The sequence below is a fragment of the Amblyraja radiata genome, chromosome 4 (assembly GCF_010909765.2).
Source record: "Amblyraja radiata isolate CabotCenter1 chromosome 4, sAmbRad1.1.pri, whole genome shotgun sequence".
Lineage (NCBI taxonomy): Eukaryota > Metazoa > Chordata > Chondrichthyes > Rajiformes > Rajidae > Amblyraja > Amblyraja radiata.
Genome location: NC_045959.1, coordinates 104,480,298 through 104,493,840, shown reverse-complemented (window position 1 = coordinate 104,493,840; position 13,543 = coordinate 104,480,298). Strand labels below are relative to the sequence as shown.

The 13,543-nt window shown below is 39.2% G+C and overlaps 1 protein-coding gene across 2 annotated transcripts in view; it reads left to right on the top strand.

Moving 5' to 3' along the window:
• The window catches only part of necab1 (N-terminal EF-hand calcium binding protein 1), a 95,112-nt gene that overhangs the window by 18,422 nt on the left and 63,147 nt on the right, over window positions 1-13,543 (top strand). The window contains exons 3-4 of one of the 2 annotated variants that reach the window (XM_033020157.1): window positions 1,583-1,691; window positions 10,906-10,931. In XM_033020157.1, the coding sequence (XP_032876048.1) occupies window positions 1,583-1,691; window positions 10,906-10,931 (135 nt within the window). The remainder of the gene's footprint in view (window positions 1-1,582; window positions 1,692-10,905; window positions 10,932-13,543) is intronic. The other variant, XM_033020158.1, reaches the window with a different exon arrangement.

Genomic DNA, 13,543 nt, shown 5'->3' with positions numbered 1-13,543 from the left:
ATGTGATCATGGATTTAGATAGGTGTCGATCTTCTGGAAGGGCGCTTGGGACCGTGTGACCTTTTGGGCAATATCTGCATGCACGAGGCTGAAGGGCTTGTCCAGGCAGAGACAAGGATCAAACCCGTGGTGGTTAGGTATTGTATAGGGGAATTTGTGTTTGTTCTAAAAATAAAGATTTGTTAGTCCAATGCTTGAATCAGTGTTTTTACTGAACTAGACTATGGGGGTAAGCTTTAGGGTGGTATTTACAACTGCAAACATCTCTTCTGGATCATTCCACATTTTGCCATTTCTTTAAAATGGATCAATTCATTATACTTTAATCATCTATCTCAACTTACTGTACACAATCATTTTAAGAATTATTATCATCTGACACGAGTTACTGGTTTGTAATTTGATCAGTTTCATTTCAATCAATTTTTGTTCACATTTACATTGTAAGTGTTTTAAAATCACTACGTTGATGTAGATCAGGGGTCCCCAATTTTTTTTGTCCCGTTTACCCCTGGCAACTTTAATAGCAGATAACAATGTTATTTCACTTATTTATGAACAATCAATGATGAACAAATACCGACCGGTATACCAGAACAAAACACAGTCAGTCAATGAGAAAAAAGAAGGTACACAAAAATGCTGGAGAAACTCAGCGGGTGCAGCAGCATCTATGGAGCAAAGGAAATAGGCAACGTTTTGGTCGGAAACCCTTCTTCAGACTGATGGGGGGTGGCGGGGAGAAGAAAGGAAAAAGGAGGAGGAGGAGCCCGAGGGCTGAGGGATGGGAGGAGACAGCCCGAGGGCTGAGGAAGGGGAGGAGACAGCAAGGGCTAACAAAATTGGGAGAATTCAATGTTCATGCCTAATCTGAGGAAAGACATTCTTGCCATAGAGGGAGTACAGAGAAGGTTCACCAGAATGATTCCTGGGATGACAGGACTTTCATATGAAGAAAGACTGGATAGACTCGGCTTGTACACGCTAGAATTTAGAAGATTAAGGGGGGATCTTATAGAAACTTACAAAATTCTTAAGGGGTTGGACAGGCTAGATGCAGGAAGATTATTCCCGATGTTGGGGAAGTCCAGAACTAGGGGTCACAGTTTAAGGATAAGAGGGAAGTCTTTTAGGACCGAGATGAGAAAATCATTTTTTACACAGAGAGTGGTGAATCTGTGGAATTCTCTGCCACAGAAGGTAGTTGAGGCCAGTTCATTGGCTATATTTAAGAGGGAGTTAGATGTGGCCCTTGTGGCTAAAGGGATCAAGGGGTATGGAGAGAAGGCAGGGATGGGATACTGAGTTGGATGATCAGCCATGATCATATCGAATGGCGGTGCAGGCTCTAAGGGCCGAATGGCCTACTTCTGCACCTATTTTCTATGTTTCTATGCCCGCAGGATGCAGACTCCGCAAGCGGAATATGAGAAGAAAGATGTACACATCCAGAATCAACAAATTTACTCCCTGGGTAGGCGAAATGTACCCCCTGGGGGTAAATCTGCCCCTGGTTGGGAACCCTTGATGTAGATGATGACTAAAGTACATTCTGACTTCTAAATCTCTTCTTTGCTTATAGATGATGGCAAGCTATCCTTTGATGAATTCAAGGCTTATTTTACTGATGGAGTTCTCAACACAGAAGAGATGCATGAATTGTTCCGTATCATTGATAGCAGCCACACTGAGTAAGAACATTTTTGTGTTTCCTCTGTCACAGTTGTAATAATACACAACTCTTTTCATTTATTCATAAATCGATGAGATAAATTGGCAATGTTACAAAATGTAGAAAATGCAATATTTCACAATTTCTCATTAATAATCATTTGTCATTACTAAGGGATTAGTTGGCATTTCACACCAATTTATATTTCAGATGTCTCAAATGACATTTTATTTCAGATGGCTTAAATTAAATTCAGTTCAGTTCAATTGCCTAGAGATCAAGACATCTCTATCAGACATCTTCCTCCTCCACAGCAATCAGGGTATATGTGAATGATTAATGAGCTACGTTCTTAATAAGTGGAGGATTATTTTAATTTTATTATTGGTGTATTAATGTGGAAAAAAAGCTCACTGGTACTGCATTAGGGGAATATTTTCTGACTTTGAAGGAGTGCAGAAGAGATGTTTTTGTACTTTAGTTTACCTAGGCTGCAAGTGCAAGATCCTAAGAGTATTTTGAATTGAAGGTGATGACAAAATAATTTTGTGCAGCCTTGAATATGTTTATTTGTACCGAACAATAGAATGACTAAAATGCGAGAGAGAGGGAGAAAGAGATGGACAGAGTGAGAGAACAAATGAATAATATTGCCTAAATATATTTACGGCAATGCAGAGCTGTAGTCAATGCCTCCAAGTAGCACCTGGGACAACACAAGAACATACTGTAAGAGCAGCATAGGACACTCAAGCCTGCTTGCCATTCAATATTATCATGGCTGATGTGGCCTAACCATCAACTTATTTTCTGTGCCAGTTCCCCATAGCCCTGAATTCACTTACTTCCAAAGATTCATCCATCTTCTCTTTAAATACCTCCAGCGACCTTAATTTCACAGCCCTTTGGGGTAGCGAATTACAGAGATTTACTACCTTCTGTGAAAATATATTCTCATACATCTCATTTTAAATTACTGCCTCCTTATCTTGTAACTATCTTTCCTTGCTTGAGACTCTGACACTAATGGGAACTTCTTTAGCTGCTCATGATAGGAGAACCTTAATCAAAGGGGGGAAACAATTAAGAATTTGCTTGCTTCTGAGACATAGGTTTGCAGATTCAGGGCCAGCGAGGGATGAGCATAACACCTAATCTGTGTAATATTGCAATTGCAGAGGTGTGGCTTTTTGGATAAGAATATCAGATTCTATCTTCTCAGGTAGATGTAAATATCCCTTTGCACTTTTACAGAAAAAGGCATTCAATTCTTCTTTATATCCTGACAATATTTATCCCTCCAACTACCTCACTAAAAAAGATGATCTCACCAAATTCATATTGGGCTTCATGATTCCTTGATGCAATTAGACTAGGCTGCCAATTTTTCTTCCATTGAATAGTACGTACATTTCAAAAGTACTGGGATAGATTGAGGTTGGGATGGTGCGACATTTTTCAAAAGACTTTAAAGTTTCCTCATCATGCTTACCATTTCTCTTTCCATGACATTACCATGCTTTTGATTCTGAACATGTTTTTGAAGTTATTTCATGGTGAATATGTTTCAATGCAATTTATACAGTCACTTTCCTCTCTGGGTTCAATTGTGAGGTTTGCAGTGTGGTGGTTAAGTTATTGGTTTGAAACTAATGATTCAGAAATCCACAGGCAGAAATCTCTATCCCAATAAGACAAATGGGGTATATAAATGTAATTATAAAAATATCTGTAATTAAAATAAAGGCTAGTATCAATAACTGTAGTAATAAAATATTGAATTGTCATTTTAAAACATCTCTAAGGAAATTTGTCATCCTTATGTTGTGTGGCTTTTAAGTGACTCCAGATCAAATTATGATTGAGTCTTAATTGCCTCTATGTTCAAGAGTAATTAAGGATGGATAACTAATGCTGGCATTGCCGCTGATGCTTACTGCTCTTGAACAAAAACATTCATATCAGACACTAGAATATGTGGGATGCTGAGAAAGGGATAAGCTTTCAACTTCTGGAACCATTGAAATCTTTAAAATAATTAAATTTATGTCAGCACTTACATTGTTTGACATGTTTTAAATGCCTCTAAAACATATTAAATCCACTAATACTTTCCGAGACCCTCAAAACTCCAACCTTGTGTAGATTTTCAAAGCTCAAGATGTCATTACCATGATAAACTCCATAAATCCTAAATGAGTCTATCATCAGTGGGTAGCGGAAATATATTGGCAAAAAGCTTACCACGTCTTCATAGTTTCCAAATTTTCAAACAGTTTAGCGGAGAGATGCCAACAATTCCTCACTAAATATGATCCTTTGTAACAAATGCCTGGAACTATTTACAACCAGCCTTCCACACTCTCACACCTGTTTAGCACTTGAGACTGGAAGCAATTTCTTCATGATAGACAATAATTGCGCAAGAACTGATTGTTCAGTCCAGTAAATCTCAGTAAACCAGTCAATTGACATCACTATTTCAATATTTAGCATTACTATCAGCATGTACAGTCTTTGGTGAAAGATCCAAATATTGACAATGTTTGTTTTTACATTGCACCTTCCGACACTAAAATGTGTTAACATGTGCTCGAGTGCAGGAAAATAGATTTCATTAAACTGTAGACACAATATTGTGTGTAATTAATATGTTGGCATTTGGGTTTTTGTAGAACAGGGTATTATTCAGCTAGCTCTAAATAAAAAAACAGAGTTATTTCAGAAGAAGTAGCTTGCTCCTACTCAAATATAACATCAGCAATATTTTGCTGTCAGTGGGAGACATGAAAATGATTTGTCAAACAGTAGAGGTGACACATGAAGTCAAATTGCCGAACTGAAATCTAAATGTGTTGGAAACAGGTGGGTATGCTGAGTATGTAACGGTCTTTTAGCCTTCTAAAAACAAAATAAAATATGATATTTCAAATATATGATATTTGAATAATTCAGTTGTTTGCTTCTTTCTAGAGCTCCCATTAATTTGCAATCCATCTTCTGTGAGCTGCTTTAAATTGCACTCTATTGTCTGCACCATTCTGCTCTTCTGTATTAAATTGTTTTTATTTTTATATCTATCATTACTGTATACTGTTACTCTATGAACTTCATGCAAACAAGGAATATGATTTGCACCAAGTTTTACAGTATATGACAATAAACCAATCCGAATCTGAATGTGCACTATTGACCATTTCACAAACATTTTTTAAATTCTGGTTATGAGTTTCAGAAAACATTGCAAGTCTTGATTGGCTCCTGTCATCTTTCTATACCCTGTGCGTCACTCGTAACGCCATTGATATCATCCATTACCTTTTCATTGTCTTTGTCACAAAAGGATTCCAACTCAAGCAGAGCATACATTTGAGATAGCCACGATTTCTAAAAGCATTTTACCTGTCAATACAGTTGCAATTATAATACAATCCCTGCTGACAGAAAAAAATGAGAACTCCCTTCAGAAAAGTGAGTTGAATAGAATCCCATCAGGTTTATGGATTCAATCAGTAAACTGCTTGTATTTATATTTTTCAAAAGATGTCCCAGCATCTCAGTGATGAATGTGAATGCGTCATTCGGGGTTAGCACTGCTAGGATTTTAATCAGAGAGAAGTTTAAGAGATCCACATTGATGAGTTAGAAGTTAACAATTCTGTTTAACATTAGATCACACAGATAAATAAATGATTTGACATATGTAATTGGATGAATGCTGCTGTTAGAACAGACACGATAATCAATATTCATTAAACCTTCTTCGCTCTCATTTATTTTTATTATTTTTTATTATATATTAAATATATAATATATTTTTATTCTTTTGACATTCAGTTTGCATATCTATTTGGGTTTATGGTTGGCTACAAGGTTTTGCTTGAGTTATTTGTCAAAGTGCAAATCAAAAGAGATTTTGAGAATCAAAGAACCTTTTATCTTTAGTTTGTGACAGGTCTGTGTAGTGCCAAACGAGGCATGTTATTGCAATGCCGGGGGGTTCCAGTATCACACTGTCAATTCAGTCTAAAATTACAGCTGTGAATTGGTGTCTCACACTGCATTAAATGGCAGTTTCATTGTCTGGGAAGCTAACCTGGGCTTTATAGAATAGATAGCTAAGTGAGATGCAGCTTTGTACCATGTGAACTAATGACATAGGCTGTCATCTATGTATTTCACGACTCTCAGCAGATAAGAGTAGAGAATTAATCTTCTTTAAGTTGTATCCTCCTTTACTGAAGGGAAAGCCATTTGGGTAATTATACATCGAATCATTCATTGAGCAACAAAAGTAACAATCACATTTCTTCAAGATTATATGTGAAAAAAAATCATAAGCAAGAAGCACCAAAGTCGTCACATTTTTTTTTTTTTTTTTTTTTTTTTTTAAATCAAAAATATTTATTCAAATATTAAAATTGTATTTACAATTCAATAAAACAAAACACCACCATAATACAAGATGAACAAATATGCTAAGCAACTGCTAAACAACTATATTACAATCCTTGTCAAGGATACATTCAACCCCCCTCGGTGCCCAGCGGTCGCGGAACTCCCTCAGGGTGCAAAGTCGTCACATTGGTAGGGTTTACTGTGCTTAGGTCGTTCAGAAATTAGCTTTATTTTGTAATAACATGAGAACCCATTTGCACAGAACTTTCTTTTTTCACCAACCAATCCCCGTAATCTCAAAGCCCTCCGGTTCTTCCTCGACCGGAGAACCAGCCAATCCCCGTCTACTGATACTCTCCTCCGCTGGTCCTTACCCTTAATAACATTTCGTTTGACTCCTCCCATTTCCTCCAAATACAAGGCGTAGCTATGGGCATGCGCATGAGCCCCAGCTATGCCTGTCTCTTTGTAGGGTACGTCGAACAATCCTTGTTCAAGCACCAGTGTTCTCGGACCAGGAGAGATCTTCAGAGATGTGCACGCCCAGGACTTTGAAGGTCTTGACCCTTTCCACCGTCAACTCGTTGATATAAACGGGACTGTGGGTCCCCATCCTACCCCTTCCAAAGTCCACAATCAGTTCCTTGGTTTTGCTGGTGTTAAGGGCCAGGTTATTGTGCTGGCACCATTTGGTCAGTCAGTCGATCTCGGTCCACATTAACCAACCTGATCTCGCTGTGGCTCAGCACTTCAACTCCCACTCCCATTCCGAATCCGACCTTTCTGTCCTGGGCCTCCTCCATGGCCAGAGTGAACACCATCGGAAATTGGAAGAGCAGCACCTCATATTCCGCTTGGGCAGTCTGCACCCCAGCGGCTTGAACATTGACTTCTCCAATTTCTGGTTGCCCTTATTGTCTCCTCCTCTTCTCAGCTCTCCCTCAGCCCTCTGGCTCCTCCTCTTCCTTTCTTCTTCCCGCCCCCCCCCCCACCCTACATCAGTCTGAAGAAGGGTTTCGGCCCGAAACATTGCCTATTTCCTTCGCTCCATAGATGCTGCCTCACCCGCTGAGTTTTTCCAGCGAAAAAAGAAAAAAACTCCATAGATGCTGCCTCACCCGCTATGTTTCTCCAGCATTTTTGTCTACCTTCGATTTTCCAGCATCTGCAGTTCCTTCTTAAATATAAATAATCCATAGCTGATTTTTGAGCAAATATTACTTATTCCGAACAAAGGTACAGATTGTTGAAGAATAGACTACAGGGAAGGGTGAATGTATGTGACCAATGGAGAAAAACTATGAATGGTATTAGGTTAAAGGAAAAATATTATGACGTTGTGAAAATAGTAGGAATTATGAGAACTTTAGAAATTTGCAAAGGATGACGAAAACTAAAGATAGAGAAAATAGTTCATAAGAGTAAATTAGCAAGGAACATAGAAGTTTTTTTTTCAGGGCTTCTACAATTATTTAGCAAGATTGAGAGCAACAAAGGTAAATGTTAGCTCCTTAGAATTAATGATGTGTAGGAAGGAAATGGCAGAGATTCTAAATATGTTGCATTTGGCTTCAAAGACAAGAGATACTAAAATATACCAATAATAGTAGGACTTGAATGGGAGAAATAATGGAGGAATTTAAATAATCATAATCATGAGAGTAAATGTAACCTCCACCACCTCCAGTTTAAATTCCATTTGGAATATTTTGGAGGACCAAGAAACCAAGAAACCAAGAAACCAGATAAATGAATGAGGCTAAAATAAGTGGGGGCAATAATAATGGATGCATTGATTATGATCTTTCAAAATTCTCTATATTCTGAAAGGATTCTATGGAATGGAAAATTACAAATGTAATATATATTTTAAATAAATAAGGAAAAAAACAGGAAGATTTGTCTGGCAACCATTTTTGAGTTGACTGCTGGAGTTCATTGCTCCTCATAATTCTATAATTCTCATTAAGGTCACCCATCAGCCACCTATGTTCCAGTGAGAGTAAACCTAACCTAACCAATCTCTCCTTATAACTGTAGCTCTCCATTCCAGGCATCATCCTGGTGAATTTTGTCTCCACTCTCTAGTGCTATCACTTCCTTCCTGTAATGTGTGGACCAGAACTACACACAATATTCGACACGCAATCTAACCAATGTTTTGTCATCTGCAACACGGCATTCCATCTCTTGTACAAACAATCTTCTTCACTATCTAAACACGACCAATTATTGTGTTGCCTGCAAACCTACTCATCATAACCGCTATCTTAGCCCCCCCTTCGGTCGTGGCTGACCATGGGTGTCTCCAGGGTGCTATTCCCTATATGGAGGACGCATGTGCATGACTTTATTTAACGTGGGGAGACTGGTGCACAGACAGCCACCCCACGGTCCTTGACAGATCTGGGTCAGGATCCAGTGGCATGGAGTCCAAGACGACCGGTTTCTGCTGCAGCCTTCATCCGCATTCCCAGCCGTTGTGACGCTCCACTAAGGTCAGCCATCGTCCTCCGCCTGTTCCACCATTGAGGTCTTGGTTGAATTGCTCTTTGTCAGAGACCTCCCCCTCAGCCTTACCGCCATGGGTGGCCCCACCAGGAGCATAGCTCCAGACGGCATCGCTCTCAGGATCTCAGGCCCACACAAGCTTCTCCACCACCACAAGGTGACAATCTACGGAGAATTTAACCCCTATATTCTTACACAATATATTTTTATATATATGACAAACAATAAAAGGTCCCTGTACCAATTCCTGCCATACACCATTTGTTATGGACTTCCAGTCAAAAATATTCCTATCCACTACTACTATCTATCTGCCTTCTATCATCTAGCTAAGTTAGGATCATGTTTCCAAAATGCCAGGATTCCTGTGTGGGACCTTTTCAAAAACCTTACTCTATTCCATTTAACTATGTGCACAGATCTGCTTTCATCATTTTTTTAGGTACCTCCTCAAAATACTTGATTTGTGAGACATGATCTTCCCTGCACAAAACCAAGCTGATCCTTCCTAATCAGTCCCTGCATTTCCACACAAATTAAGTCTCTCACAATGTTCAACAACTTCCCTACTACTGATGTAATGCTCATCGGACTGTTGCTTCCAAGTTTAGCCCCACTTCCCTCCTTGAACAAGGGGGCAATATTAGTTATTCTTCAGTTACCTCATCTATGGCTAACAAAGGTGCAAAAACAGTCAGAGCCTCAGCAATCTCCTCCCTTGCTTCCTTTAGTAACCTGGGATAGATCCCATCTAGTCCTGGGATTAACCAGTGCTCCAATATTTACAGCGCTTCCATCATGATGCGGACATGGTCCTTTGTTTTGCCCTCCTATCTTCTTCATTAGGTCCTGAGGCATTGGAGCAGAATCAGGCCATTTGGCCTAATATGTCTGATCTGCCATTCAATCACTCTCAACACCGTTCTCCTGCCTTATCTCCGCAACTTTTAGCACCCTTACTAATCAAGAACCTATCGATTTCCACTTTAAAAATAGCCAATGACTTCACCCGCACTGGCGTCTGTGGCAATAAATTCCACAAAATTATTTTGTAGGTTTCCTCCTATATTCCCAATAAACTTCAAGTGACTTGTTCAATACATTTCTGATACCTGACGTATGCTTCCTTCTTTTTCTGATCAAACCTTAAATATATTTCATTAACCAGGGTTCCCAAACTTACCATCTTTGCCTAGTACTCCTGGAGGGACATGCTGACTCAACTCTTACTATCTCATTTTGAAATTCTTCTTCAATTAAGCTAGTGCCATTTATCCACATTTGGGCCATATCCCGCTAAACCTTTCCATTCCATGTATAAGGTCATAAGGCCATAAATGGGAGGAGCAGAATTAGGCCATTCAGCCCATTGGATTGGATTGGATTGGATTCAATTTTATTGTCATTGCACTTTTCAGTGCAACAAAATGGTTTAGCCTGCAGTCATAACATAGAATAATAACAAAACAAGCACTCAACACAGTTTAAAGTCCCAAAGTAATTGTCTCTTCCCTCCTTGCTCTCCCTCTGCGCCGAGGCAATCCAAGCCTCCGATGTTGCGACCCCGCCGGGTGATGGTGTGCAAGTCCCGCGGCTGAATCCGAGCTCCGTAAACGGGCTGGTTCAAACTCCGCGGCCAGGGGCAGTTGAAGCTGCCAAAGCTGCCGCTCTCCAGTCCAGCGGACGCAGCTGTTGCTGCGGGAGCTCCGGAAAAACAGGTCACCTACCTGTGAGCTCCCGACGATGTCGTCCACAGGCCCGCGGCCGAACCTCCGAGGCTCCAAAGTCGGGTCGGAAGTTGGGTCTACTCTACATCAAATCTACTCCGCCAATCAATCATGGCTGATCTATCTTTCCCTTTTAACCCCATTCTCCTGCCTTCTCCCCATAACTCCTGACACTGTATTAATCAAGAATCTATCTATCTCTGCTTTAAAAATATCCATTAACCTAGCCTCCACAGCCTTCCGTGGGCTCTGTGTTATCTGTCCAAGTGTCTTTTAAATGCTGTAATAGTATTTGCCTCAACTACCTCCTCTGGCAGCTCGTTCTATATACCCACCACCCTCTAACTGAGTAAAACTCTTACTGAAAATATTTTTACATTAATATTAGTCTAATTTATTCAATAATTAATATTTTTTCAGGGAACATTTTAATGGAAATCTGGCACCACTGAGTGAGGAACAGGACCATACTCTAAAAAATGTTGATAGTTCTTTTTATCTTCAAAGGTGATTTGTATGTAAAAATAGCAATGTAAAACGCAGACATTGTTTGATATAAAACTAAAAATCTTTGTTTCTATGTTGTTTCTGTTTAAGCAACCTCAACATTGAGGAAATATGTGGTAAGTGATGTTTTTTCACCATGTGCTGTATTCACTGGAGCAACAAGTTGAATACAATTACAGATAAAATATTGTTTCAAGGCAATGCATGTACTGCGTTTGCCAGCAATGCACTACCTTGAATATTTTAAGCACTTCATTCCCTGCTTGGAATAGTGAAATATATTTTTCCAAACTATTCTTTTAAACACATTTAAATTCAAAACCAAACTATCCAACTTCTGTGGAAGTGTCCTTGGATTAATACTAGAGGAAGTGATTTACAAAAGAGTTGTGATAGAACTGGAATTATGAAATATTTGCATGCTTCTTCCTGTATTTTAATGTGGGGATTATTTAATTGATCATCATCATCATCATCGTTGACAACATTAGTGCTGCAGTGGTGCTGGTTTCCGATGGAAACGGTGACGGACGCACCACACATCTCTGCCCTCCAGTTCCTGCGGACATCCGCCGCTGGAAGTATAGGATTTTGGTGTGTGTGCTATATAATCGTTCCTTACAATGCCATGTACGACAGTGATCGCAACTTCTACTGAAGTGTGGATGGCTGTTGGCTCGCTTGAAGCTCATCCGCCCTTTGACAGGTCTTATTTATTGTCCTGTTGGGGGTCCACAGCCCCCTCCTCACCTGGCAAACCAGGTGGGGAAGACGGTTTAGTCGCCGACTATCCAGCCATGGAGCAGGTAGCACGGGATTACATGGTACCCGTGGCGGGGGGGGGAACTCTCCCCAACCTGACCTGAATTGATCTATAATTAATTTTTTGTATTTTTTAAATATTAGGTTTCTGAACATACTTTTCCAGCACAATTGTATCTATTTCCTATAATGCCAATTATGAATTATTATTTATTCCTCAGGTCAATCTCAGCATCTGCTTAAAAGGCTTTGAGATAGATCTTTATTTTTGTGGGCAACCTAATTGCTAGGTGACATGTCGTTGTCCTGTCTGCCTTTGTCCTGTCTCCCCAGAAGTACCATTGCATGTTTTTGCAATTGGAAAACAATAAATGTAAGTGTTTAACTCAATGGTAGGATTCTTGTCTCAAGGTCCCTCACACAGACGAGGCCATGTGAGATAGGATAATGCTACAATGCCTTACTGAGGAAGGACTAAATGCTGAAGGTACAGTCTTGTAAGTTAAATACTAAACTGAGCTGAGCCACTTGCACTGGTAGCTGTAAAAACTCTCAAGATTCAACTGAACCTTCCGTCTTCAACCAATACGAACAATACGTTTTAATTTTTGTGTCATTCCTTTTCGTGCAGTCTTTGAATGTGCATATTGCCAGTAGTTTTTTTGCCAGAAAAGTGATTGATCTGCTGTGAAATGTTTTGGAGTATTCTGGGCACAGGAGGGGCTGGAATAAAGGACAATGGAAAGATGCATTCTTTTGCACCTTTCAACACACAAGGGCATCTCAGAGAACTCACTGGCAAATTAAATAATTTAAGTGTAGTTATGCAGGAAATTTGCTGGTGATGTTTACATCACAAGATCTCACAAAAAAAGCAACTCTTAAGAGAGAGGAATGAGAATTAATGAACTGGCAGTGTGAAAGAAGTGAAATGTGGAGATATTGGATCACATAAAAGTACACAGAAAGGAAGTGATGAATAGTTTGCCATCATTTGAAGTTTAACCGATCACCTGATCCATATAAAAACAATCTAGATTGTTGAGGGCACATTGAATAGAGATAAGGGAAGACCTTTCAATCTTGCTTATCGATAGTTCCAGGAGCCTAAAGAACTGCAAATGTCTTACTTCTGTTAAAAAATATGGAGTATGAAAGCCCGAGTATATACAGGCTACTCAGTCCAATACCCATAGTGCCAAAAGGTTATCAAATATAATTAAAGACAAAATTGATTCTCACTTGAAGAAGCATGAATTACTAAAAGACAGCCAACATTGGCATTACTGTTTTTCATCTGATTACTTTTGTTAAAGTTATTGAAAAATACTGAGCTAACTGTGTTGGGACAGGTAGTTTAACAGATATAGGGTCTTCCAAAATTAATTAAATAGAATACCAAATAATTATCGAATACAGCAAATTATGTTAAGAAGCCTATGCCTACTTTGATCCAAAATTGAGGAGAGCAGTGGTAAGCAAATGCTTTTCTCAGAGATATCTCCTGTGGACGACCCAGGAATAAGTGTTAGGCCCATTGTTCTTATTATAAATAAAAGACCTGGACTTCATCATATATAAAACATGTAGTTTCTTTACCACCTCAACATATTTCAAACCATTTTACAGAATTTTAAAGCATTATCAGTATTGCAAGATATGCATATAACAGTGGCTGATGAATAACAAAATCTAGGACTATGTTTGAATGTGTTGTTATTAAACAGAATGATCTGTAAATTCTAAGATAAGTCAGAGAGCAATGGAAAAGTAAATTGTGGATATAGAAATGATGTACCAACTAGGATGAAAAATCTCCAAGATGTTCCGTGTCTTCCCTAATTTACCATTAGATGGGATAAAATATGCAGAGAATTTTCTCAGGAGTTAAATGAATTCAGATGGTGTCAAGTTGGAGTGGATTTTCTCAGTAATTGCAGAAGGTTTGGTTGGCCAAACGACATGT